This window comes from Alosa pseudoharengus, unplaced genomic scaffold (assembly GCF_046254945.1).
Source record: "Alosa pseudoharengus isolate Yale_2024_CS ecotype anadromous, Long Island Sound unplaced genomic scaffold, YU_APseudo_1.1 YU_APseudo_1.1_scf_2, whole genome shotgun sequence".
NCBI lineage: Eukaryota > Metazoa > Chordata > Actinopteri > Clupeiformes > Clupeidae > Alosa > Alosa pseudoharengus.
In genome coordinates, this window is record NW_027468663.1 from 11,211,196 (window position 1) to 11,238,548 (window position 27,353).

General features: G+C 42.0%; 2 protein-coding genes across 3 annotated transcripts; one reads left to right on the forward strand and one right to left on the reverse strand.

Moving 5' to 3' along the window:
- Positions 1–100: 100 nt before the first annotated feature.
- On the forward strand, positions 101–16,559 carry parp2 (poly (ADP-ribose) polymerase 2). The gene is made up of 17 exons (XM_076293702.1): positions 101–276; positions 588–800; positions 910–1,080; positions 1,212–1,282; positions 1,481–1,531; positions 1,621–1,717; positions 1,876–1,951; positions 6,646–6,748; positions 7,645–7,804; positions 13,724–13,862; positions 14,004–14,067; positions 14,613–14,747; positions 14,990–15,117; positions 15,357–15,456; positions 15,548–15,646; positions 15,757–15,881; positions 16,184–16,559. Exons 1-17 carry the CDS (start codon positions 207–209, stop codon positions 16,341–16,343), a joined length of 1,962 nt encoding a protein of 653 aa, XP_076149817.1. The 5' UTR covers positions 101–206; the 3' UTR covers positions 16,344–16,559.
- On the reverse strand, positions 16,469–22,031 carry LOC143133819 (protein lifeguard 1). Of its 2 annotated transcripts, XM_076293705.1 has the most exons (8): positions 21,730–22,031; positions 21,333–21,378; positions 19,955–20,186; positions 19,763–19,833; positions 19,251–19,451; positions 17,438–17,566; positions 17,195–17,338; positions 16,469–16,910 (listed from the first exon to the last, which is right to left on the reverse strand). In XM_076293705.1, the coding sequence occupies exons 2-8, from the start codon at positions 21,363–21,365 to the stop codon at positions 16,758–16,760; spliced, it is 963 nt and encodes a 320-aa protein (XP_076149820.1). In that variant the 5' UTR covers positions 21,366–21,378; positions 21,730–22,031; the 3' UTR covers positions 16,469–16,757. The 2 variants fall into 2 exon arrangements, with proteins under 2 accessions (XP_076149820.1, XP_076149821.1); XM_076293706.1 differs by lacking the exon at positions 21,333–21,378 and having other exon boundaries at positions 21,730–22,029.
- Between the last annotated feature and the right edge of the window lie 5,322 nt (positions 22,032–27,353).

Below are 27,353 nucleotides of genomic sequence, written 5' to 3' on the forward strand. Positions count from 1 at the left end.
TTGTAGTGCGGCTTGTTTAAATGATATAGTGACTTGTTACCGTTTATATCTCATATGACTAGTTAAGGAGGGGTGTGACGTATTTTGCGCGCCACTGCATTGTCTGCTCTCAGGAAGTTGAGTGGCCTATTTTCCTATTTGTCCCGAATAGGTATACATGCACAACAGATGTGATTGTTGTGAATAGCTTGCATAATATCATAGACATGAGGCGAACAAGGAGTTGCAAAGGAAAAAATGAAGGAACTACACAGAATGGGACCTCAAATACGTCAGGTATCAGCATTAGTTTGTTCGCGTAGTACGGTGTTAGCTTGTAACTCGCTATTTTGCACCCATATCTTGTCTAATTTATGTATGAATTAATTAAGATGAAAATTTTCATTTTAAATCTGTTGGTTATAACATGGCCATAACCTAGTCTGGATTATGTAATTATTCAGAGGCTAGAGTAGAGCACATACAGTGCTAATGAATGCTTATGAACACGGGCAGCTAAGTGTCTGGCTGTCATTAACAAGTATGCTTCCCAGAGTTTAAGCAGACCTGCTACCAGAAGTGACATGTATCCATCAACCTCTCCACAGTTGTATGGCAGTGGGAGGGGGACGACGGGCAGTGGGAACCCTACCCGCCCACAGTCTGCATCCAGCTGGACGCAGCAGTGAAGGCAGGGGAGGCTTGTGTCACGTTAAACCATGTGCCTGGAGGCCGATATGAGGCTGATATTATCAACATGGTCCAAATCAACCTGGCTACAAAGTACAAGAGGAAGATTCGCTCACAGGCGGTTAAACCAGGTCAGGGAGTGGTAAAAGCCAGTTGGTCTACTGTATTTAATTGCCACTGTATTTCTTGGTATGTCTTGCTCTTTTATGATCTAACCAAGTGTTAACTGATTCTATTCAGAGAATCTTGATGGAGGTGATGTAGGCAGTGGGAACCTTTTGGGCGACAGTACTGGTCAAATAAAAACAGAGGATGAAGAGCAGCCAGTAGTCAAAAAGAGACGGGGTGCAGGAGGTAGCCACAAATCAGGCAAGAAAGTCCCTACAAAGGAAAGTGAAAATGAAACAAAAGGTGAGAACTAATACATGCACGTGCCGTGCATATTTACATGTATACATGTCTTGCATATACCGATGTATGCTTTTTTAGAATATACATAGGTATATGCAGTACATACCTGTTTATGATTTTTTTAAACACAGAGGTAGTAAAGACTGTGATCATGAAGGGAAAAGCCCCAGTGGACCCAGAATGCAATGCCAAACTGGGAAAGGTACGCTGTCAGATCTTTATTACCCTCTGAAGCATAATAGTACTGTTAGCTGTATTGTTAGCTACTTTTGGCATGCTGAGTGTATTAGATGTCCCTTCACTATACATACATTTAGAGTGTAAGTGGTGGTTTGGATCAGTCTGACTGATGAAGTGAGTGACATATACTCATATCCTCTGTTTGGCCCAAATATAATAGGCCCATGTGTACAGCGAAGGAAACAACGTTTATGATGTCATGCTGAACCAGGTGGGTATAGGAATGAAACAGATGTATGAATTCTGCTCTGTTCCATTGAGAGAGAAATCAGAGTGGTTTTACACACATATTCTCTACAGACCAATCTTCAGTTCAACAACAACAAATACTACCTGATCCAGCTGTTGCAAGATGATAATGCCAAAGCCTATAGCGTGTGGATGAGATGGGGCAGGGGTGAGTGCACATATCAGTGTGTTTATGAGTGTGTTGATGTCTGCTTGAGTGTGGAATGGAGGTTTTTGTTTTTTATTTCTCTCCTAAGGTGTATGGCACATATTCCTGTTCTAATGTCACTTCTAGAGTATATGACAATATTGCATTGCTGTTTTCAGTGGGTAAAATTGGACAGAACAGTTTGGTGACATGTGGTGGTGATCTTGCCAAAGCTAAAGATCTCTTCAAGAAAAAGTAAGTGAGTTGATTGGCTGTCTCCTCTCTTTAATGTCATGTATTGTGTTTAATGTAACCTAATTCATGTACATGCTTTCACTCAGTTGGTAAATAGACTGCATGTGCGCAGGGATGGGCAAAAATACATCACAATGTATTTTCAAATAAAATGTCAATTGTCAATTGTCAATGTCAATGTCAACCCTAATTTTAAGAGGGTAGATAAAATACTGTATTTTTGTATTTTCAAAATACTAAAAATGCTCTGTAAAGGGAGCATGAAATCACTTTGCAAGTCTTCCATATCTGTTTATTTAATCTTTTCCTTCATTAGTACACTAATTGTTGATTAAGTGGACAGTGTTTGAGAGCAACAGCTTTTCTCATGCCTATGAGACATGCCATAAATCTGCAAACAGTCACCAGATCAACTATGCTGACCTGCCTGTTACATTTCATAGGCTAAATACTATATCAAAGAAGTACTCAAAAACTCACAACTGAACTTGTCAAGTGATACAAACTAACCACGGACCTATTGAGAGTTGCAGAATGTGGGCTTAAAGCAACCCAATGGAGTTCTATTACCTTAAAATAACTTCAAAGTCATGGTACACTGACATATAATACGGAGAATTAAGTCTTTGACAATGTCAATGCATGCCCAGAATGCTTGACTTGATTCAACTTTTCTTTTTGAGCAATTTTACAGGGCAGCCACATAACTGATTTCATGTGTTCCGATTGGATGATCATGTTAATTTGCCTACTGATGATTAAAGTTCTTAAGAAAAATAAGTTGCCCAATATCAAAGGGAACATGCCAGAACAACTATACTCAGGAACATCGCACAGCAACATTACTCAGTAAGATGCCTTGTGTATCATCAGCTTTGGAGGACACAGTTGTACCAAAGTTCTACCATAAACAGGCAAACTTATAAGTGTGGATGAGCAAGTAACCATGTGGTTGAGTGAGTAGGTTGGTGTGAGAGAGGGAGTGTATTGTGTTTGTCAAGAGCATATGTTTGCATATGGACCATAGGATCATGTCCATACCAATATTTTGGGATGACAAAATTGTCCCCACCAATATTTTAGCGAACTCATTCATATTATTTTTGATGTGAAGTCGTATTAATTTGAACATGTCCTCATAAAGTGTATATCTCCAGGACAACCAGTGTATGAACCTTTCAAAGCTCAGACCAAACCTACGCCTGTGGTGTGTGTGAGCAACCTACACGTTATTCATCTTGCACTAGATCGTCGAGTCACAAGTCTGGGCAAATTACTAAGTCAACACCAGTCAGAGGTTACATTCATTGTTTTGGTTTTACCAAAAATATTTGGCAGTAGTTTTAAACTACAAAATTACAGAGCTATAAATGATCTTGACACAAAATATGCAGCCATTTCTTCATCCCGATAAAATACAAATTGCAAAATACTATTTTGGATTTTAAATACAACCCCAAAACAGAAAAAGTTGGGACGTTGTGTAAAATGTGAATAAAAATAGAATGTAATAATCTGCAAATCTCTTAAACTCATAATTTGGTTGTAAAAAGGACACAGACAACATATCAAATATTGAAAATGGCAAATTTGACTATTTCATGGAAAATATATGTTAATTTTGAATTTAATACCAGCAATATGTTTCAAAAAAAGTTGGGACGGGGGTAACAAAATGCTGGAAAAGTTGTGTAATGATAAAGAAAACAAAAGGAGGAATGTTTCACATATAAGTGGCAACACAATTGGGTATGAAAAAGAGCAGCCCAGAGAGGCAGGGTCTCTTAGAAGTAAAGATGTAGGGGTATTCATCTGTCTGTGTAAACCTGTGTGCACAAATTATGAAACAATGTCATTTTAATGCTTCTTCACATGAAATTGTGACATATTTAGGGAGTTCAACATCTACAAGACATAATATTATTAAAACATTCAGAGAATCCAGAGAAATCTTTGCAAACAAGGGAAATGATAGATAGATAGATAGATAGATACTTTATTGATCCCCAAGGGGAAATTCAAGAAATAGCTGAAATTCAAATAGCTGAAAAACAAATTGGATGGCCGTGGTCTTTTAGACCTCAGATGGCACTGCATCAACACCAGACGTGTTTCCAGACCTGTCATTATGGGCTCAGGAAAACCTCTGATAACCATAGTCTATACAGCGGGGAAAATAAGTATTGAACACGTCAACATTTTTTTCAGTAAGTATACTTCCAATGAGGCTATTTGCATGAAATTACCAGACATTAGTATTAACTCAGATAATCCACCCATATAAAAAAATCCAAACATTAAAGTCCATAGGTAGAGTTATGTGCAATAAAGTGGAATGACACAGGAAAAAAGTATTGAACACGCCTGCTGAAATGTCTTAAATACTTTGTGGAAAAGCCTTTATTCGTAATGACAGCTTCAAGGTATTTCCTGTATGATGAAACTAATCAGTCAGAGTATTCTGGTGTGAGTTTGGCCCATTCTTTTAAACAGATAGTCCTTTAATATTGAAGATTTCAGGGGTCCCTCTTGTAAATCCTGATCTTTAGTTAACTTCCAAAACTGTTCAATTGAATTGAAGTCAGGGCCTTGATTTCCTTTCTCTGAAACCAATTGAGAGTTTCCTTTGCTGAATGGTTAGGATCATTGTCCTGCTGGAAGGTCTAGCCATGTCTCATCCTCATCATCCTGTGGATGTAAAGATTCTCCCAGAAAAAAATGACTCCATTCATCATTCCTTCAACTGTATGAAGTCTGCTAGTACCATGAGATGAAAAACAGCCCACACCATGATGCCACCACCTCCAAACCTCACTGTTTGTTAGGGTATTTTTAGGGTGATGCACAGTGCCATTTCTCCTCCAAATATGGTGTGTAGTATGACATCCGAAAAGTTACATTTTTAACCAGAATACATTCTCTCAGTATTGCATAGGATTGTCCAAATGTTGTGTAGCAAACTTTCAACGAGGTTTGACATGTTTTTCTTCAGCAAAAGAGTCATGCGGGATGAGCGTGCGTAGAGGCCATGGTGGTGGAGTGCATTACCTATGATTTTCTCTGTAAAAATTGTACCTGCTGCCTCCAAGTCTTTCTGGAGCTTTCTCTGAGTGGTCCTTGGATCTTCGGCTACACTTCTGACTATCCTTCTGACTTCCTGGTCAGAAATCTTGCAAGGAGATCCTGTGCATGGCCAGTTGATGATGCATTGATGTTCCTTCCACTTGCAGATAATGGCTCCAATACTGCTTGCTGGATGATTCAGAAGTTTTGAAGTGCATCTGTAACCAGTTCCATTGATATGTTTTGCAACAATAAGGTTGCAAAGGTCTTGGGAGGGCTCTTTGCTTTTGCCCATCATGAAATGTTTCTTGTGTGACACCTTGGTAACAAAAAACCTTTTTATAGCTCACCAGTATGTACTAACCCAGTTTATATCAATTTGCACAGATAGCAGGGATAATTTCTCTAAATACTTATAGATTCCAGTTTGTTCCTTGCCATTCCTTGCCTTTGTGTACTGCTTTTTCTTAGTGTGTTCAATACTTTTTCCCTGTGCCATTCCACTTTTTTACTCATAACTCTACTTTTAGACATTGATGTTTGGATTTTTATATATGTGTGGATTACCTAAGTTAATACTAATGTCTGGTGAAATTTTCATGCGAATAGCCTCACTGGAAGTATACTTACTGAAAAAAATGTTGACGTGTTCAATACTTATTTTCCCCGCTGTATGTGCACAGTTTGATACTTAATTCAAAAACTGCAGCCAAAATTGTAACAGCAAAAATTGTATTGAGACATGATACAGAAAATACCACCCTCTTATCTGGGCCTGAGCTTGTTTAAAATGGACTGAGGTAACATGGAAAAAGGTCCTGTGGTTAGACCAATCAAAGTTTGCCATTCTTTTTGGAAATTATGGACTCATCTGGGCTAAAGAGGAGAGGGCCTATCCAAGTATTCAACCTATCCAACTTGTTTTAGCGCTCAGTTCGAAACCCAACATCTATGACGGTGTGGAGGAGCATTAGTGCCTACAGCATGAGCATCTTGACAATTTGGCAAAGCACAATCAATTCTGAATAATGTATACAGGTTTTGAGCAACATATACTGCCATCAAGTTAATGGCTTTTTCAGGGATGACCTTGAATATTTCAGGAAAACAATGCCAAAATAAATTCTGCACATATTTAAATAGTATTTCTCCATAGAGGAAGAGTCCAGGTACTAAGAATACCCTATACTGTTGAGCAACTGAAATCGGGGAGTAATAGGACAACATTTCATTCTCAAAACTGTAGCAAATGGTCTCCTCAGTTCCTAAACATTTACAGAATTGTGTTAAATGAAGAGGTGAAGCAGTACAGTGGTAAACATGCTCCCGTCCCAACTTTTTTTGAAACATGTTGCTGGCCTCAATTTCAAAATTAACATGTACTTTCCATGAAAGAGTCCAACATTTCATTTTCAACATTTGATATGTTATCTATGTCTTTTTTGCTGCTAAATATAGGTTTATGAGACTTCTATATTGTGACATTCTGTTTTTATTTGCATTTTACACAATGTCCCAACTTTTTCTGTTTTGGGGTTGTACGTATTTGAAATACATGTGTCATAAATACTGCTTATCCCTGTATGTGCGTACAGCAATTACAGGCTTAAATGCTCTTTTTTTTTTGATAGATTTTTGGACAAAACAAAGAATGAATGGGAAAACAGAGAAACATTTGAGAAGATTCCAGGGAAATACGACATGATATTTATGGACTACAGCACCAATGACAAGGCAGGAATGATCGCATATTATTATCACATAGCCCTTTTATTTATTGTCTTAATCAATTGTTTTTTTTCAGCATGGCCACAATAGATTAACCTGACTCTCGCCAGATGAGTTTCGTTCCGCCTAGCTCCACTCATCCATCTGGGATCGCTCCATGGGAGAGGTGTTTCAGAAGGCTGGGCCTTATCAAAAATCCTTGCATTGGATAAGCCACTTGTTCGTCATCTTTATAATTTCCACCAACAAAAGCCTTCAGAGCCGTTCTCTGATGTTCTTTTAAAGAAAAAATATTGGGTAGATTAGACAACACGGATGAAATAGCAGCATCAATGTCGACGCTGGTTCCTCGATGCGAGCCTCCATTGTTATCTGAATCAAAAGATCAAAACAGTCTCACAGTCGCTTCTCCGCTACGTCACATCTATGAAACTCCCGTCCTACGTCCTGATTGGCTCTACCATAAAATCTGGTGCCGAAATCACTCCCAACGGAAGCGATCCCAGATGGATGTGAGTGGAGCTAAGCGGAACGAAATTCATCTGGCGAGAATCAGGTTAGCAATAGATTACAATGATTAAAATAATGTTTAAATGTTTTAAATGTTAATGTTTAAACATTCTTGTTCACACTTCAGATCAAATTCTTATAACAATTTGTTTAATATTTTGTAAGCAATGCATGAAATATGAAAAAAAGCTATCCTATCTGTCCCATAACACCTTACATACCAGAAAGTCTGCATGTGTTCAAGGCTAGATGGTGTAGGCCAGAACACTTGGTAGGAAGCACCAAAGGAAGTAAAGTTGTGTATGTTTGGCTATTCAAAACATCTGACTGACAACAAAAAAGAAAAGATAGTCTTCAGATTTCCTCTAAGTGTTCATCATTTTCAACCCCAGGAGGAAGCTGAGGTGAAGGCGGAGACGGAGGCTCCTGCCCAGAAAAAGATCTCTACGTTGGACGTCAAAGTGCAGAACCTCCTGGAGCTCATATGTGACCTCAAAGCCATGGAGGAATGTGTGCTGGAAATGAAGTTTGATACCAGAAAAGCGCCACTCGGTATGTATTTGGGGACGGGACAACTTTCTGTTCACAGTAAAACAATTTTATGTGTCTGTGCTGTTTGCGTCACACATTTTAAAGGGGTGGTTCAGGATTTTGGACATAGGACCTCATTTCCAAGTAAGCAAGTGTGATATGTATCAGTGGAAACCGTTTTCAACACGTTTCATCCAGTCCTTCTAAATGTGAAAAAGAATTTCCCCAAGGGGACAACTAATAAACTAACTAACTAACTAATTGCAGAGTTTGCAGGTGCTAGGCTAGCGCAAGTCAACGGTATGTGTTAGCCTGCCACTAAAAACAGTCTTACCCACTCCAAAGTATACCCGAGGCAAATTCCAGACAATCGATGTAAATGTCTGTGTTGATAGAATAGTGTAAGAAATACAACTACCCTCGCATCACGTTGCAATAGTTATACTTTGTTCCCTGAAGTTGGTAGTAGCAGAGAATGTCTAATAAGGGGAGAACCTTCACTCTCGGAACTCTTCTGGTGTGGTACTGCATCTAGGGGCGCTCGCAGGCGAGTCCAGAATGAATGGAGGTCTATGGAGCTGTACCCATCAAAATCCACTTTTCTCGGGATATAATTTTTTTTCAAGTAATTTGAATATTGTATTTGAAAGGGGAGACAAAGACAATACACTTGGTTGAGTATTATATTTTTTAAAGTCACTTAATTGTTCTAAAAAGCCTTTCAAACGTGTCAATGACGTCATTCATTAGCATGATCATAGCATAGCATAGCATCAATGCTAGCGTGTTATGGGTTGTGGCTAGATGGGATACAGCTAAGAACGGAAGTCACGTAACAGATAGTGAAAATCTCCATAGAAATAAATAGTATCAGGACAGGAAGTAACCTAACCCTAACCCTAACCCTTAGCTGTATCCCTTCTAGCCACCACCCGTATTGTTATGGGCAACAACGACCCAACCTGTAAGAAAACGAAAGGACATGATTCCCGGATTATTTCACTTTTGATTGATAATCCATATCCATTTTGCGAAAAATAAAATAAAATCTGAGGGTTTCAGTTGTTAAATAGGTGAAAACAATAAATGTAGCCATGTAGCTCCATAGGACCCCATGTATTTTGGACTCGCCCGCGATCGCCATCTAGGTGGTGAACTCTGGGGCCTGTACTACGAAGGGAGCTTAACCTACCCAGATGTAACCCAGGGTTACTTTGTTAAACCGGGGTTGACAAAACCTGGTTATCTTAAGTGGTGTTAATCGGTACTACGACGCTGATTATGAAGTTGATTTGTTGAGCCGGGGTTAACCTAATTGGAGTTTGTGCGCGTTCACATAAAAGGGGCGGGTTGCAGCGCAAGTCACCACGTTCAGTGATCACCTTATTTTACGGATGAGGAATGCACAACTATTATGACAAGTTATGAGGAATTAAAACCCACTCTATGACAAAAATAAAATACGTCAGCAGTGAACAAAGCAAGGCAAGGCTGTTGGCAACGTATTGCAGATCGGGTAGCCTAAATGCCTTAAAGTAAAGTTTTATTTCCACATGTTCTTCAAATATGTGTTACGGAGGATTAATAGCTTGCGGAATGTCTGAAATTAGTTGAAATAATTAAATTGCCTATTTTGAGTTCATAGAAATGCCTACAGATGCAACACAATTTATAAGTGGGCATATAGATTACAGTAGCCCCCATTGACTGATTTAGTGTATGCCTAATCCTGTGAACATTTCAGATGCAACACCATTGCCAAACGCACATGGCAGCAGGTAAAAACAAACACGTTATTCAGAATAGTGGTTTATATAGTCATAGCTTGCATTAATATTTCTTAATTATGAAAACATGTAGGCCTAGTATGCTTATAGCCTTCACTTGGCCTCTGTTTTACAGCTAACAAGAAAAAGGTGTCTTTGAACACTACTGTAAGGCACCAGAGTGTTTTACAGTAGCAGAGGAGTTGGCCATCGCAAATAATAGTGGAAGGCCGATTATGGAAGGGGTTGAGGGAGGCATTCGGTCGGATGGTGCTGTGGAAATGTGTAGCCTTTATGTGCAGGGTACAGTAATATGCCATTCAATTCAACAAGTTTGTTAAAATGGTGATTTTAATTTATTAGGCCTACTGTAGGCTATGTCCGATTTATTTTAGGCTATTCTTGCTCAGATGTTCAGCATACTGTAGGCTAGGCCTATGTCCGATTTATTTTCGGACATACAGTATTCTTGCTCAGATGTTCAGCATCACCGATTAGATGGAATACATGAATGTCCACGTAAGGGCATTGCTATGACGGGTGACATTAGAGACTTCTGCCTAGATCATCTGACAAAGATAACGAATTCCTTCGGCGGACAATCTATATCTTCATAGAGAATATCGTATATATATGGCGGTCTCTAAAACCCCTCTCCCTGCGAAGAGAGCCCCTCACGATTTGCGCTCCAATGTCGTATGGATCATCCAGGTACGCCAACATTGTCTCGAATTGTTAGTGGAGAGGTGGTACTTATAAAGGGTGTGGTTAACGGAAACCTCAGGTTAACCAAGAACATAACCTGCTCGGAGCAGGTTTGAGATGCAGCGTAAATTGCCATGGCAGCATACCTCGGTTGAAACATATCCACCTTTCGTAGTACGGGTTAATCGGGAAGTTACGCCACACGTGATCAAGTTACTCTCGAAGTTACCCAGATAAGCCAGTAACCCCGCTTCGTAGTACAGGCCCCTGGTGAACTGCAGCCAAATTCGTTTTGTATGGGATTAATAGAGAGTGGGGAGGCTCTCCATTGACGGGCTCTGGTAGTAGTCATTTAAAGGGAAACTTGGCAGGATTTCCCCCTCTGCTGGAGAAATTGTGCATTGTGGTATTTCAAACTGTGGAAAAAGGTAACGATAAAGCACATGGGTTTGTTTACAAGCTAGCAAAACGGTTAGCATAAGTTCGGCAGACAATGTGGATGTTGTAAGGTAAGAAACACGATTTAAAACGAGTTTCTTGTTTCTCACTACTCTTTCCGGGACGGTAGTCTCAACGTTGCAAGGTTGGTTGTCAGCCTGGGGACGCTAGGGGCAGCGGGAAAAGTCACCATTTTCACCGGAACAGGTCATTTAACCATCCAAATGATTTCTAAACGGGTTTATTACGTTGAAATAGTTGCCAAGTTCTCCTTTAAGCAACTTAGCGGCGGACGGATATTTCCAAGGCTACTACTAGGTATCCCCATTGGAGTGCGCTTTACTGTTTACTTTTCGGCGCAGTACTACTAACTGGAGCAAGTATAATTCCGCCGCTGCTAAGAAACTAGTCCCTCAAAATGTAATGCGATCGTTGAAATGCAAGGATAGAATAATGTTAGAAGTAAAACTATCAACACAGACATTTACATCAATAGTCTGGCGTTATAATTTATTTGCCCCGGGTGTACTTTGGAGTGGGTAAGACTGTTTTTAGTGGCAGGCTAACTAGGGCTGTAACGATATACGATTCGAAACCGCAATCGCGACATTCATATCAACGATACTGTGTCGCGGTGTGAAAAGGCAGAATCGCGACACACCTTTCACGCAGTGCTTTGCATCTTACGCGGCCGCAAAAGCAACCCACATCTCCCGCTTTACTTATCGGTAGCCTACGTTGTCCAAAAACAAACAAATAAATAAATAATAATTTCATACCTCTCCTTGCTTTCATTGTAGACTATGTGTGCAACTTTACCAAACAGTATAGAAGTAAACTAGGGTCTGGCCTCAAAAGACTATTTTGATAACATTAAAGTTTTAATACACAATAATTACAATAACAGCAGGGCTGTTGAGCTCTATACTCGCAAGATACATTTGGATGGCGACCCATCTTTAATGTTGCATAGCCTATCTCTAAATTTGATCCAAGGTGTTTCTGAAAATACATGAATCTTTTACAGTAGCTGAAAACAGTTGTGTTGATGGGGACTGATGTGGATATGTTGTACATTTTCTTATATCTATTCAATCATGTCTGGTCTAGTATTAGGCCTACCTCTTTTCAATCCATTATTATTTCTTTTGTAAAGAAATAGGCCTACATCTATCCCTCATGTTATGCCAACATATTTAATTCACCTGAATATAGGCTGCAGTAGATAAAGGATTATTGACATCTGCTGTTTTCAGTGTGCAGGCTATCCCTTAAAGGCAGTTTAAAGGTTCAGCTAAATAAATAGCTCAGACAATGGCAGAAGTGCCGTTCGTCATGTTATATTTTCTACAGTCTATGGTTATGAGGTTATGTGCCATCAAAATGATTTTGGAGACGTAATGTTAAGGTCGGAAAACTCACTTTAGCTGATGAGCTCTCACCCCTCGCTGCCGTTCGATGCTGAACATTGTGTAGCCTACCTGTAGGTCGTTGGTACCTTTATTTGCGACCGACGCGTATAAGTGCCTGCTTTGCAGGTCCGGCACTCAGCTTCATGTTGATATCGACCGAGACAAAAACATGGAAATTTACGTTTTAATTCATCAGTGAACTTACACTAAACAAGGAAGTTTGCGCTATTGGGGTGACTGACTGACCAATTAAATGTTTCAGATTACTATCGACCAATGACGGTAGCTGGTCAGACTCTACACCCTACACTTTCCACTCAATGCAAAGCGAACTGTAGAAGGAGGCCGTGACTAGTATGTGAATGAAAGACATAGATACTGTATATCCATGAATGAAAGAGAGAGCAATGCAAATTCGCTGTAGGCCTAAACATGTTTGAGGCTAGAATAACAAAATCCCGGACGACTTTGAATTTCCGCACGGACACATTTTTATGTTTCAAAAATAGGACATGTCCGGGCAAAAGAAGACGTCTGGTCACCCTAGGTAAACCCCCTCTCCTTGCCCCGCTCTCTCTCGCGCTCCCTCCCTCTCCTGCTCAATGAACACGCGCGACTTAAATAAAACATTCACATTCGTGAAAGCAAGGACGCATAGAAGACGACTAGCTAAATTACTATTAAATCCGCTTAGCATCATTAGCATGCTGCACATATTTGTTTAAAACTCTTGCATTGAAGTTGACTGATCATCTCAATACCAACGTTTCCCAAAAGGGCCTGTCCCAAGGAGAACAAGTATTACCTTGAAACTTAACACACATGGGAAAACTGAAGAGTCCAATAAGTAGACTATGATAGGCTAAGCTAGCCAACTATGCTACTTTGTTTACAATATTTCCAGGCTTCAACCAGACAGCTGAATTAAAGAGGTAGAGTTGTAATAAAAAAAATAGCAGGCCTAGGCTATAGGCTAATCTGCATAAAGTGTGCTGTCATAAATATCAGTCATTCAGAAAAATATTTTTATATCAGGATATATTATATTGTAATCCTCTGGTGTTCTAAGGGAGGCTATTAAAATTGTATTTAATAAAATGTCTAGCCCCCCCCCCCCCCAAAAAAAAAAGAAAAATCAAGATTCGTATGGAACCGTGGGTCAAAAATCGTGATACAAACCGAATCGTGAGGTTGGTGTATCGTTACAGCCCTAAGGCTAACACATACCGTTGACTTGCGCTAGCCTAGCACCTGCGAACTCTGGATGAAACGTGTTGAAAACGGTCTCCACTGATAAATATCACACTTGCTTACTTGGAAATGAGGTCCTATGTCCAAAATCCTGAACCACCCCTTTAAGTTCAGGTATTACCACAGGCAAGATGTGCACATGCATCAAATGCCACAGGCAGAGGCCAAATCTCTTCATACGTCAAATGTCACACGTTTATCCCAGTAGCTAAATAAATGAGCTGTTTTCTAATGTAACCACAGCAATTCAGTAGCATTCTGCAGGCTTTGCCCCAGTATCTCTCTGGGTGTTGAAGCATGATGACAGATTCAGGGTGATTTGTTTGTATGAGTTAATATGTATAATGTGGATTATGGCCGTACTATAGGTAAGCTGACCCCAGAGCAGATTCGTGCTGGTTATGAGTCTCTGAAGAAGATTGAAGACTGCCTGAAGAGGAAGGGAAGCAATAAAGACCTCCTGGAGGCCTGTAACCAGTTCTACACCCGCATTCCCCATGATTTTGGGTAAAACAGAAACAGCCTCCCATTATGAGATACAGTCATGTTTAACTCTGCAAAAGCTTGGAGATGTAACATGATGTTTTTAAATGTTTCTGTGAGCATCTATCCTGTGTGTGACTAACTGAAAAAAAACATCTCCTTAAGACTCCGCACTCCTCCAGTTATCCGCACAGAGGAAGAGCTGAAGGACAAAATAGCATTGTTGGAGGTAGGCCTGTTTAGACTATTATTTTTAAAAAGCATTTCATTTTGGGATCATTCCATGTCAGATCAACCAGGTATACCTCAAATTATAGTTTTAAATGATAGCCTAAATTATAGAGCAAGTTAAGGGGTTTAAGTCACTTAGAATTAATGTCATATACATAAATATCAGTGTTTCCCATACATTGACTTATTTATGGCGGCCCATCACAATACTGTTGGGTTGTCGAGGTTAGCACACTATAACATTACAGCTATTTGTCAATATCGACTTCTCGGGCAAGGCAAGTATAACTATAGGCTACTCATTTTATTGACTTAACGCTCACTCCCCCCCCCCCCCATCACCTACCACCACAAATACAATTCCATTTTGTGGGAAACACTGTATATGTATAATGTTTTTTTTTATTTTCTTGTGGTTTCTCCATCATAGAAATAGTGTCACAGAATAGCCCTTTGTGACTTTTGAAGGTGTATATGTTTATTCTCATGTTGGCCATTGTATGTCTGCTCACTCAAGCCGCCCTGTTTCTTTGGCCCTTTCAGGCATTGGGTGACATTCAGATAGCTGTGAAGATGGTCCAGTCGAGCGCCAACAGGGACGAGCATCCGCTGGATATACAGTACCGTTCTCTCCAGTGCCAGCTGCAGCCTCTATCTGCAGGTAGCCATGAGTTCCAGGTGAGCCCACAGCCCGTCACAACACAGGCCAGCCCTGTTTTTCTCACTCATCATTAAATCACTCAGCCGTCTTGTTGTTTTCATGTTTGTGGAGTTAAATATTCTCTCTCCCTCTCTCTTCCCATTTGTTGACCCTCTTACTTGCACTGACTGACAGTCAGGTGATTGTCATTATTAAATCACTCTGCCCTCTAGTTGTGGTTATGGAGCCTCTCTCCCTCTCTCTTTCCTCCGTCAATCAGGTGATTGAGAAATATCTGCTGTCCACTCATGCCTCCACTCACAGTGACTACACCATGACTGTGCTGGACATTTTTGCGGTGGAACGGGAGGGAGAGAACAACAGTTTCATTTCCCAGCTACACAACAGGTGCCAACCAGTCTCACCCTCGGTCTCTTCGTCATTTGTGCTCATGACCTCTGTCTGTGCAGATCTCTTACAATGGCCTGGCCTCATTCTAATTATGACAACGGCATCCTTCACCATATTCTGTGTGCGTGCGTGCATGCGTGTGTGTGTGTGTGCGTGCATGTGCGTATATTTGTGTGTGTCTATGTGAGTATATGTATTTGCTTTATTTGTGTGTGTGTGTGTGTTTTCCTGTGCAGGATGCTGCTGTGGCATGGTTCTCGTCTTTCCAACTGGGTGGGCATTCTGAGCCAGGGCCTAAGGGTTGCCCCTCCAGAGGCCCCAGTCACTGGTTACATGGTGAGTGAGTGTTTGAGCCCAGAGGAGGAATCACACACTCTTGCTTAACCTGGATGCTGACTTTCTGTTTGTCTCTTCAATTCGCCTCTAGTTTGGCAAGGGGATTTACTTTGCTGACATGTCATCTAAAAGCGCCAACTACTGCTTTTCCAATCAGAAGAACAACATTGGAATCCTCTTGCTCAGTGAGGTGTGTACCAGTAAGGCCACTTTCAGGATTTGTTCATGTTTTTCTTTACAATAACCACCTCATGTCCTTATGAGGATAGCAGTTGTGTAAAGTCATTGTTGTGGTTACAGGTTGCCCTGGGAGACTGTAACGAGTTTCTGGCTGCTGATTATAATGCAAGCAGTCTGCCTGCAGGGAAGCACAGTACTAAAGGCCTGGGGCAAACAGCTCCTGACCCCAAGAACTTTGTTACACTGTAAGTCTTGCTCACAGCCCCTCCCCCAATTCTGACAAGTCTTGTGGTGTCAGATGTGCTGTATGTTACAGTACACTTTGACAACCTTGAGAGACTGTGGTTTCATTTTGGTGGGTGGGAACTATTACTGTGTTATATGAATTTGACACTATCCAAATAGTAAACAAAACATGGATAGTGGATTTGTCAAATTGCAAATGTCTTTCTCATCCCAGAGAGTGTGGAAATCCTGTCTAGCATGCAGGTGTGCCTGCAGTTTACAGAACTAATTTAATCCTGGTCGTTCTGGACTTGTCTTCCAGGGATGGGGCCACCGTACCCATGGGGCCTGGCGTGAAGACTGGTGTAGGGCAGAGCGGAGGCTACAGTCTCCTGTACAACGAGTTCATTGTATACAATCCTGCACAGACACGCATGAGATACCTCCTGAGAGTGCAGTTCAACTACTCATCGCTGTGGTGACACCGCTGCACCCACTCTGGAAAGAAAAATGCCTTGAATGAAGAGTTAATAACATCCTTAATGTTATATACATGAAGTGCTTAGAAATAGTGGTTGGAAAGGGTTTAGAAAATAAATAAGCTTGGTTAAAAGGATGTATGTTTTATTATACTAATGTGCAATGGTTTGTTTACATGTGAAATATTGTTATAATAAAATGGTACATTTTGGTATCCATATGCGTTTTAGTTTTGTTTGGACAATGAAAGCATATATACATAGGGTAAAAGCATGGTGTCTTAACCAGCATAAAGCAAACAGTTTGCATGAGAACCATTTCAGAGTTAACTGAATAGCTACACACTCGCACACAAACATACAGATATACACAGTATGTACATGTGCACAGAATGTATGCAAATATATGCATCTGTTTTAACTTCTGGAACCGCCCCCCAGCATAAGCAGTATGTACAGAAAGACGTTGATGATGTCCAGGTAGATGATGAGTGCGGCGAACACATACTCCTCTGGACTGAGGCCGTATGTCTGTCTGCCCATCACCAGCTGGCAGTCCACCACCAGGAACTGCACCAGAGACAGACGGGGGCATGCAAGAGAGCTCTGATTAATGCACAAATGGATTTGTAATGCATCAAGACGCATGTATTAGTCTTCTATGCATGGATCACATTCATCGTTATGTGCTATGTGTGAGGGTATGTTTTTTTTGGTTGCTAGTGGTTATAGCTTTCTGTGTGGTGAGGGGCTAGTGAAACCTGCTAGTCCATGACATTATTTTCTCTTAGCATTCACTTTGATAATTATAATCTCTAATATACACTTGACAGTAAAGAAAGTAGTGGGCATACCAGTGAAAATATCAGAGCCCCAATGAAGCCATAGACGACATTTAAGATTGCGGAGTAGTAGAAAATGCTGAAGAAGCCAAACATCAGGAAGCTTGTGGACAGCACAACAAGGATTCCATTGCAGATTGTGAAGTCCAATTTGGTCTGGCCAACATAAAACAAGAGACATACTGTATGTAGACCATGAACACGGAAATGTGAAAAGAATATAGTGTAAATGGACTGACGGATCTCGGATCCTACCTGGGCAGAGAAGATGATAATGGAAAAAGAAACGGCCAGGGTTGAGCCCATGGCGATGATCACAGCAGTAGTGCTGTAAAACGAGGCCAATGTGCCAACCAGGTAGGAGAGACTTAGAGTGACCAGGCCCTGGAGAAAGACAGAGATCACAGGCACAGTCATGCTGTTATGCAGTGCTCTAATGCAGTTATAGGTAATATCTGTGTTATGCAGCACTCTAATGCTGTTATAGGCAATAGCTGTGTTTAGAACATCTGTGTTGGGCAGCCGTGGCCTACTGGTTAGCACTTCGGACCTGTAACCGGAGGGTTGCCAGTTCAAACCCCGACCAGTAGGCACGGCTGAAGTGCCCTTGAGCAAGGCACCTAACCTCTCACTGCTCCCCGAGTGCCGCTGTTGATGCAGGGAGCTCACTGCGCCGGGATTAGTGTGTGTTCACCTCACTGTGTGTACACTGTGTGCTGTGTGTGTTTCACTAATTCACGGATTGGGATAAATGCAGAGACAAATTTCCCTCACGGGATCAAAAGAGTATATATACTTATACTTTGTGTGTGTGTGTGTGTGTGTGTGTGTGTGTGTGTGTGTGTGTGTCTGCTTGCCTGCGTGTGGGTGTTTATGTATGTGTGTGCGTACGTGTGTGTGTGTGTGTGCATGCATATGTGTGTCGTGCGTGCATGCGTGCTTGTGTGTGTGTTTGCGTGCACGTGTGTGTGTGCATGTGGATGTTTATGTGTGTGTGTGTGCATGTATGTGTGTGAGTGCCTGTGTGTTTGCATATGCAAGTGTCTGTGAGTTTGTGGGTGCATGTGTACAGTGTGTGTGTGCTTCTTTATGTGTGTGTGTGTGCATGCTTGTGTGCGTGTTTGTGTGTGTGTGCGTGTTTGTGTGTGTGTGTGCATGCTTGTAGAAATTTAGTATATATCATCCTCTGCCAGCAACCCTTCACTCAACACCACCATCCACAGGCTGTTTGGTGTACAGTTGTAGTGAGAAATTCCAGAGTGTATGTATTTTTAACAATCCAGAGTGTATGTATTTTAACATTTGTTTTGATCATCGCCACCCAAAGCCTTTTGATTAAGCCAACCCAAATCGCTTGCATACGCGTCCTTTGTCACGCCACATGATGGGGAGGATTAATCATTGTTGACGAGTTTTTCTCTTAACGCAATCATTGAAGAGTGCTACTTGCTTTAACATAATGCTGGCGCCTCACAGGTACGACCGGAGAGAGAGCTCACGTGAGGCGATGGAAGCGGGATCACTAGAAATGTATTTAAGCAAGACAATTTGGTATTTTGTCTTGGAGTTGGTACGGTTGTGACGCTGGGATGACCTACGTTCTGTATTAACTCCTAGATTCGTTAATAAACCTCAAGTTTAAAGGGGAGGCTTTTTCATTTTTAACTAAGTGGTGCTATACTGCAAATGAGTGGTAATGGGGTGGGTTGAGATGGCCCCTTGAGACCAATATACAAAAAAGATTTGGTCATCCTAGGCCCTACAGTTCTCGAGATTTTGGGGGGTCCGGTGTGGCGGGATCATATCAATGGTTCAAAGAATGGTTCACAGATCAAAACGGAAATCAATGGTTCCGTGTCATCCTTGTGGGGCTACGTGCCCACCAAGGAATCGTTGACACAAAATTACTGAAGAATAAAAAATCCGGAAGAAAAAAACTCTGACTAAACCTAAATGACCGACGGTCACAATAAAGTGTTGAATCTTGAACCTTGAATGTTTGCCATTTAATGGGCACCAAAGGTCTCCGCTGTGGGTCTCTTCCCTCCACCCGCTCCTTGTGACTCACCAAGCCCACCAGGTTCCATGGATGGCGGCGGCTGAAAGATCTGCAGAAGATCAGTACCAGAGAAACCACCAGGAAGATGACGTAGGAGCTGATCATCATCCAGAAGTTCTTCTGCACGTAGTCCCTCACCGTGCTGGAGAAGGTGAACACACACACCACACTGAAGGTGAAGAGCAGCTGGAGAGTGACCATGCAGAACACCTGTGAAGGAGCAGAACACGACCTTCACACACAGTACAAGTACTGTACTTCACAGTTAAACAGTACATCATTTGTAAATACGCCTCTCCCCACCCACACACACACTGTTACTTTTGCCCTTTTTGGGATGGCCATCCATCCAAACCCCCTATAATCTATAATTTGGCCCATGCCTGTGAGGTGGTGAGATGTGAGGTGGGATTGAGATTGCATGAGATGGCATCTGTATATGAGGTGCAGATGAAGTTGGAAATGTACAAAGCATGTCACTGGAAAAAAAAGATTGTGATCAGACATGGGTGGTGTGTTACCTTTCTTATAAAAGCACGCCGGATGGATTTATTTTCAAAACCTGACACTTCAAGACCACAACCCTCAACCACTGGAGGGAAACAGGAAAAGTTTACGTCATTTGCTGTTCACATATTTCAGTCACTGACTGTAAATGCACCTCTGTCATGCCCCGCACTGAGAAGGTGGCACCAGGTTTTCGACCACTTTACCTGGACCTGGTTGTCCCTCTGAGCTACATTGATACCCAGGCTCCTGAGGATGGTAGAGCTCATGGGGAGGGTTGTGTGGGTTGAATGACTGATAGGGACTGTAGAGGGGCGGGGCCGGCGTGTAGGGTGGAGGCTGCTCCAGCTGTGCCTCACTACAGGGTGCGGGTGAGGGCAAGAGTCTCGCTGTGTCTGCACTAGCCTGCATGTCTTCAGCAACATCTGCCATTCTGGACTGGAAATACAGTCAATAATACAGTGATTAAAATGATATACTCATCCATGAATTCACATATACTTGTATTAATTTCTTATTGATTGCCAGTCTATCCACCTTTGTGGCCTATACAGTAACAATGAGATAGATAGATAGATAGATAGATAGATAGATAGATAGATAGATAGATACTTTATTGATCCCCAAGGGGAAATTCAAGGTCTCAGTAGCATACAGACATCACCCACAACATGCACTTACAGTAGAAAGAGTAAATATAAGTATATACATATAACAAAACTCCACTGTACAATAGAGACAGTAGAAGATAAGAAAACTAAAAACCAAATACTAAATATACTATATAAATTAAATTAAAAAAAATCCACAGTGTGCTTAAGGATGATCAAGCATGAGGCACTTGCAGTGACAGGGCCGGGACTGGGCCTGTAATTCTGTGTGCATGGTAAGGTGCTCTAAGAGAGTGAGTGTCATGGTGAAGGTGCAAAAAGCAGTCCAACAGTAGTCCAACAGTCCAACAGTGGAAGACTAAGGTCTAGAGACCAGCATAAATAAATATGGACAAATAAGAGAGTAATGTACAATGTAGACAAGGTAATATAAAAACTATATCAGTGCAAGAATAGGTTGAGGTAATAGGGTTACAGCCATTCAGTATTGTAGCAGAAGCCATTGGTCATGTGTGCTAAATGTGTGTTTATCACAGTAAAATAGTAGTAAAACATTAGTAAAACATTAGGCTGTGGACAGTAGAAAAACAGTAGTAAAACAGTAGTGGATATAGGAAACCCCAAATTTCCACCCATCGCTCAGTTGGAATCATTAGTTGGGATTTATTCAAAATTCAAGAACGTTTCTCACAGGAAACCTTTGATCTTTTAAGTTTAGGAAGTGGTTAGTCTACTTCAGGGGGTTCCCAAGGTTGAAAGTATGTCTGTGGCATCTTGTTTTAAACAAGAATTTTCAATTTTCAATTTATTACTACTATTTGTTGTAAATATTTGAAGACATTTATTCTAGAAAATTTATTCTAGACAAAACACACACACACACACACACACACACACACACACACACACACACACACACACACACACACACAATAACATACAAACTTACAAACATACAACTTTTTCTCTGTACACTGCAAGCAAAATCATGAAGTAAATTGGTCATCAATTTAGACCACCTGCATATTGTGACAATATCGATATTTCATCAAAAGTGACTTACAGCAATAGCAATAACACATTTGATACAGTGCAGAGGAGACCAGCTAGGACGTACCACTGCATCTGCATGCTACTAGACTATTTGGCACTAGCGAATCAATAAGGAATCACGAATATCTTCTGATGCGATGTTTCAAATAAATATTAGACATGAATGTTTTAAACTGTCAGTTAGCCGACACTTTTCCAGGAATCTTAATCCAGTTAAGAGTGTAGAATTAGGAAGCCAAAACTCACTGTTCAAAAGTTACTTTTGGTTTACCAAACATTTCTTGTAACTTTTAAGAAGAGATTATATAAATTCTTACCTTTTCTCCTTTTATTTAGAGGTGATGACTTCTCAATGTCTCCTCAACTAGGCCCTCACCCAAGCTGTTTTCTCTGAGCCTCTCTGCAATTTGCACTTCCTCAAACAATGTAAATGAAATGAAAAAAGCTTTGTGGTTGTAAATGATTGGCTGAGATGCGTATCGATTCTTCTTCAGACTCTGTGATGCACTTCCCCTTCGGTGCTCTCTGCAATTCTATCAACTGAAAAAAAGAAAAGAGGCTTTATTTGATAATTTATTGTGGTGTTCCTTTACAGGAGTTGTGTCATTTGGTACTAAAATATGGACATAGTCATGACAATTTGCACTCTGCCTGTCCTTTTCAGATTCCAAATGTCCAGGATGATGACATGCTAGATGTTTAACAGGCCTCAAAGAGGAACTGATTTCCTCATTTTGGTTTCACTTTTGACTGTAGGCTACCTACATACAGTTGTGAGAATAAGTTCATGCTAAAGTTGACTAAAAAGAAGAATAAAAAACATCTTTTGGAAATTGATCTTAATGCCTTAAAGGAGAAGTTCGGTGTGATATTGGCCTAAAGTGTGTTGAAACATGATACCAAGTGTGAACTTTTGTCTCATAGCTCTTCTCGGCTTGTCCCCTGCACCCCTGAAATCTGGCCCTAGTTAGCCGATGCTACCAACAGGTTTTCAATGGGGGTGCCTCGGGCATCGGCTTAGCCATGCAAATAAATCTCTGTTTTACACCATTTACGAGGCTCAAAGTAGCTCCACACTTCATTGGTAGACTTCCGAGGGCCCTGACATATAAAACGAGACATTGAGAACTTTGAAAAAGCACTGGTAGGGCGATTTATACAGATACCTTCAGGAAGTTTATCGTTCGCCGCCATCTTGAATTTAGTCACGATAAGTCGAGCGACGAGTACAAATGAACAGGTATGAAGGAAGCAACTGAATCCATGCATTTCCACGGAATTCTCTTTAGAATCTGATCCCTTATCATACCTGTTCATTTGTACTCTTTGCTATTGTACAAGACAAACATCGTCTCTTACCTACTGCATACTCTCATGTTGTTGCCATCTTGCCCACACCTTCCCCTTTTTCATAGACTTCTGGGAAGCCGATTCTGGTTTCTGCTGCAGTTCCTGTAAATGGTGTTCCAAGATGGAACTAGATGTACCGCAAAGCGGTTCAAAATATGACCACCGCTCAGTCCTGCACATTCTCTCTGCAAAAATAAATCACGCTTGTCAATTTGTCTCCATCTCCTACTCCATCCCCTACTCTTGCATCTTTTGTGTATGTAAATGAGTGTGTGCATGTGTGCATTTGCTTTTGTGTATATGTGTGCTTCTCTGTGTGTGAGTTTTCGCTTGTGAGTGTGTGTGTTGGGTTAATGGTGTGTGTGTGTGTGTGTGAAGGAGTGCCTGCATGTGTGTTTTTATGTGTGTGTGCATGCGTGTGATGCGTGTGGGTGCCTGTGTGTGTGCGTGCGTGTGTGTGTGTACATGTACGTGTGTGTGCGTATGCCTGCATGTCTACTGTGTTTGTATGTGCGTGCGTTTGTCTTTATGTGTGTGTGTGTGTTTATGCATGTGTGTTTATGTGTGTGTGTGTGTGTGCATGCGTGAGTATGTGTGTGTGTGTCTGAGCTTGTGTGTGTGTTTATGTGTGTGTGTGTGTGCATTTACGAATGCTTAACGCCACTTCATCTTCGAAGAGCATTGGTTTGGACTTGGCTAGTCTGTCTCCAAACAGTAGCCTTTTCCTTAGCTAGTCTGTCGCCAAACAGTAGCATGCTAGCCTGTGTCCAAACAGTAGTCCCGCTAGCCTGTCTCAAAACAGTAGCCTCCAAACTTCAAAGCTAGTCTGTCTCCATACAGTAGCTCCACAGCTTGCCTGTCCTCAAACAGTAGCGAAGAAACTGTCGACGCCAGTGCCCACCCTCCCCGCGAGTAAAGGCGAAGCTAGGATGGGCTAGGATGTGTTTGTGCAGGAACAAGATTTCGGCTGCTGACACCCACTAGGTGTGTGCCACGTGTTTGGGGCTGCAACATGCCCAAACAACGGTAACATCCCCTGGAGTGTGTGAACACTGCGTCCGACTTTCCCTCTGGTCTTGCCGACGCAGGCTAGCACGCCTAGCTAGTCTCACCGATGACGACCCCATGCGGGGAGCGGATGACCTCCCTCCCCTTGAGTCAGCAACCCTCTCCCAGGAGCTGGCCAGCGCTGGAGAACTGGGTGTTAGCTGGGGCGACCAGCTTGACATTCTATCGCCCATGACCGATACCGAAGACAGACCAATTGGGATGCTAGTGATAGCACTGCTACTGAGACTGACGAAGCCACGAGCTTGGGCCTTCACAACGTCTGCAAGAGAGCAGCTGCAAAGCTCGGCGTTCCTTGGCCGGAGGCTCAGAAGGAGACCGTGTCCTCCCGCTACGAGGGAAAGAGGCTAAAAGCTCTACCAGACAACTGCTGCCCGTCTTCCCCGAGTGCCTCGAGGAAGCCACACGTTCATGGAGCAGCCCATTCTCAGCGGAAAACCCAGCTCAAGGGCTCGTGGCTCTGGAATGGCTCGACATGGAAAGCCTCCACCCCGCCCAGAAGTCTGCGATGACCCCCTCGGGAACCGCATTCCCCTCCAAAACCGACAATTTCCAGTCCGCCATGACTGAGAAAAGCTACAAAGCAGTGGCGTCGGCGGTGAGAGCTCTCAACGCCTCATCCCTGCTCATGGCCTACCAAGCCGAGCTGGAGGAAGACTTCTCATCCACCCCCAAACAGCCAGCTGTGTGGGACAATGTATTTGTGGTAACAGACCTCTGCCTACAGCTACTGTGGGGCGAGCTATGGCCCTCATGGTCTCCCAAGAGAGAGCGAGCTGGCTCAACCTCTCCAGCCTCTCCCACAAGGAGAAGACCCAGCTGCTAGATGTGCCCGTGGACCCCAAAGGCCTCCTTGGACCAGCCGTGGCCACTATGCAAAAGCAGAGTGAGGAAAGAAACGGGACGGTGAAGCACTGCAGCTGTGCTTTCCCAGAAAGCCCCCACTCCCAAAGCACCCAGGCAGACGTTCAAAGAGGCAGCGGCGCGCCCGCCGCACTCCCACATACCGAGACGTCAGCCCCCGGCCCAGACTGCCCCTTAGAGCCTTGGTAAGACCCCGAGCTCAAAGGTGCCTGGGCTAAGAAGCCCTTTATCCCCAACGCGACACAGGGAGGTCAGCAAAAGAAGTGTGCCTAGCACGCTCTTTGCAGGCGAGGGGGGGGCGAGTCCAGGCAAAATTATCAAATTAACAAAAAAGCTCTTAGAAAAAGTTACGAGCTATGTTCAGTGGCAAAGGTGTGCAGTCACTCCCTAATAATGCCATCCAAACTATTTGCTTTCAACCCACTGCCGGTCGCCTCTTTGGAGCAGGAGCGGCTGAATGAATCCACTCAGAGCATTGTACGCGAATGTCGACAAAACAGCGGAGTTAAGGAAAACGGAACAGCTGTTTGTGTCTTGTGCAAAGTCACATCTGGGTAGACCACTCACTAAGCAGCGGTCACAATGGATCGTGGCGGCTACTGCCCTGGCCTATACCACTAAGCCAGGGGTGTCCAAACTTTTTGACTCAGGGGCCACATTGGGTTTTGAAAATTGGCCGGCGGGCATGAAAATGCAAAACATACTGTACTGTATATTAACATAAAATACAAAACTTGGAAACAGTTGTGGGCAGAGGAAACAGTTGGCTGGAGTCATAGTTGATAACAACTGACAGTTGAAATGGCTGAACAGTTAAATAGTTGAGTGGTTTAAATAGTTAAATTATTTAATAGTGAATTATTGTAGTGAGGACATTTATTTTGAAACAGTTGTGGGCAGAGGAAATAGTTGAACAGGATCTGTAGTCTTAAGAGAGCCAGATTGTATGCTTAAATCCTAAGACAGCGTATTTATAGTTTATAGTTTAAAAGTTGAATGTAGATAGTGTAATGGATAGATAGATAGATAGATAGATACTTTATTGATCCCCAAGGGGAAATTCAAGGTCTCAGTAGCATACAGACATCACACACAACATGCACTTACAGCAGAAATGGTAAATATAAGTATAAACATAAAACAAAACTCCACTGTACAATGGAGACAGTAGAAGATAAGAAAAACTAACAAAACTAAATACTAAATATACTATATAAATTAAATCAAAAAATCCACAGTGTGCTTGAGGGTGATCAAGCATGAGACGCTTGCAGTGACAGGGCCGGGACTGGCCTGTAGTTCTGTGTGCATGGTAAGGTGCTCAAGAGAGTGAGTGTCATAGTGAAGGTGCAACAAGTAGTCCAACAGTAGTCCAACAGTGCAACAGTGCAAGAATAAGGTCTAGAGACCAGCGTAAATAAAGACCAGCATAAATAATATGGACAAATAAGAGAGTAAAGTATAATGTAGACAGGGTAATATAAAAAAACTATGTCAGTGCAAGAATAGGTTGAGGTAATAGGGTTACAGCCATTCAGTATTGTAGCAGAAGCCATTGGACATGTGTGCTAATATAGCATGAAAAACAGTGTAGCAGTAAAACAGTAGTAAAAACATTAGGCTGTGGACAGTAGTAAAACAGTAGTGGGCAGTCAGTCCTCAAACATGGAGAGGGTGGAGAGGCAGACAGACTATGCGGAGAAGTCTATCTCTCCTCTTCCCTTAAGTGAATCATTGAACAGTTCAATGGCCCTGGGGACAAATGACTTCTTCAGTCTGTCTGTTGTGCAAGGCAGTGAGCGAAGTCTCCAGCTGATCAGGCTCTTCTGCTTCACAATAGTGCTGTGGAGTGGATGACACTCATTGTCCAAAATGTTGATCAGTTTGTTCAGGGTCCTTTTGTCAGATATTGAAGTGATGCACAGCTCCCACTACAGAGCCAGCTTTCCTTACCAGCCTGTCAAGTCGCCCAGCATCCTTCTTCTTTGTGCTTAGAAGAGGACGCTGGCAACAACAGACTGGTAGAACATCCTGAGGAGCTTGCTGCACACATTGAAGGACCGCAGCCTCCTCGGGAAGTACGATGTTGATAGACAGAAAGTTGAATGGATGTTGATAGGCAGATTGTTTAATGGATGTTGATAGTTGAATGGGTGGATGAGTGAATGGTTTGAAGAGGATGACTGGATAGAAAGTTGAAAGTGCCTTATATCCTTGTAGAATGGAGAGACAGAGAGAAAGTTGGCCAAGTTGAGCAGAAAGCAGTTGATACAGGTGGAATCAGTTTAACTGGCTCTTTGATGGGGCCTAGTTGAGCAGCTGGCAGTTGATACAGGTGCAAATCAATTTAATTAGCCTATTGTGATGTCATAGTGCCAATGCAAAGTCTATGGGGAAAAATAAGCTTGTTTTTGTTAATATCTCAAAAAGTATAAATTTTACAAAAGTGAAAATGCATTGCTCAAGTGTCCTTTTCAAGACCTATGTTACAAAGCTTGAACGAAGTTTCTACGTTAAACGATTGAAGCTGAATTAGACGCAGAAAATTTGGTGGGAAGAATAAGAAGAATAAGAAGACGTCTTCGGATAACAGAACAGTGCATTTCCATGCACTGTTATGATAACCATATGGTTTTAAGCAGTAAACAATATGTTTTGT

What these genes read in the sequence shown, in the direction of transcription:
- LOC143133819 (XM_076293705.1), bottom strand. Translation starts at nt 21,365, where the DNA reads ATGACCAATTTACTTCATGATTTTGCTTGCAGT. An exon ending in TTCATGATTTTGCTTGCAGT is followed by an intron (nt 20,187 to 21,332) that starts GTACAGAGAAAA and finishes CTGTATTTCCAG; the next exon opens with TCCAGAATGGCAGATGTTGC. An exon ending in GGCGTGCTTTTATAAGAAAG is followed by an intron (nt 19,452 to 19,762) that starts GTAACACACCAC and finishes GCTCCTTCACAG; the next exon opens with GTGTTCTGCATGGTCACTCT.
- parp2 (XM_076293702.1), top strand. Translation starts at nt 207, where the DNA reads ATGAGGCGAACAAGGAGTTGCAAAGGAAAAAATGAAGGAACTACACAG. An exon ending in ACAAAATAGCATTGTTGGAG is followed by an intron (nt 14,068 to 14,612) that starts GTAGGCCTGTTT and finishes TGGCCCTTTCAG; the next exon opens with GCATTGGGTGACATTCAGAT. An exon ending in CAGGTAGCCATGAGTTCCAG is followed by an intron (nt 14,748 to 14,989) that starts GTGAGCCCACAG and finishes TCCGTCAATCAG; the next exon opens with GTGATTGAGAAATATCTGCT.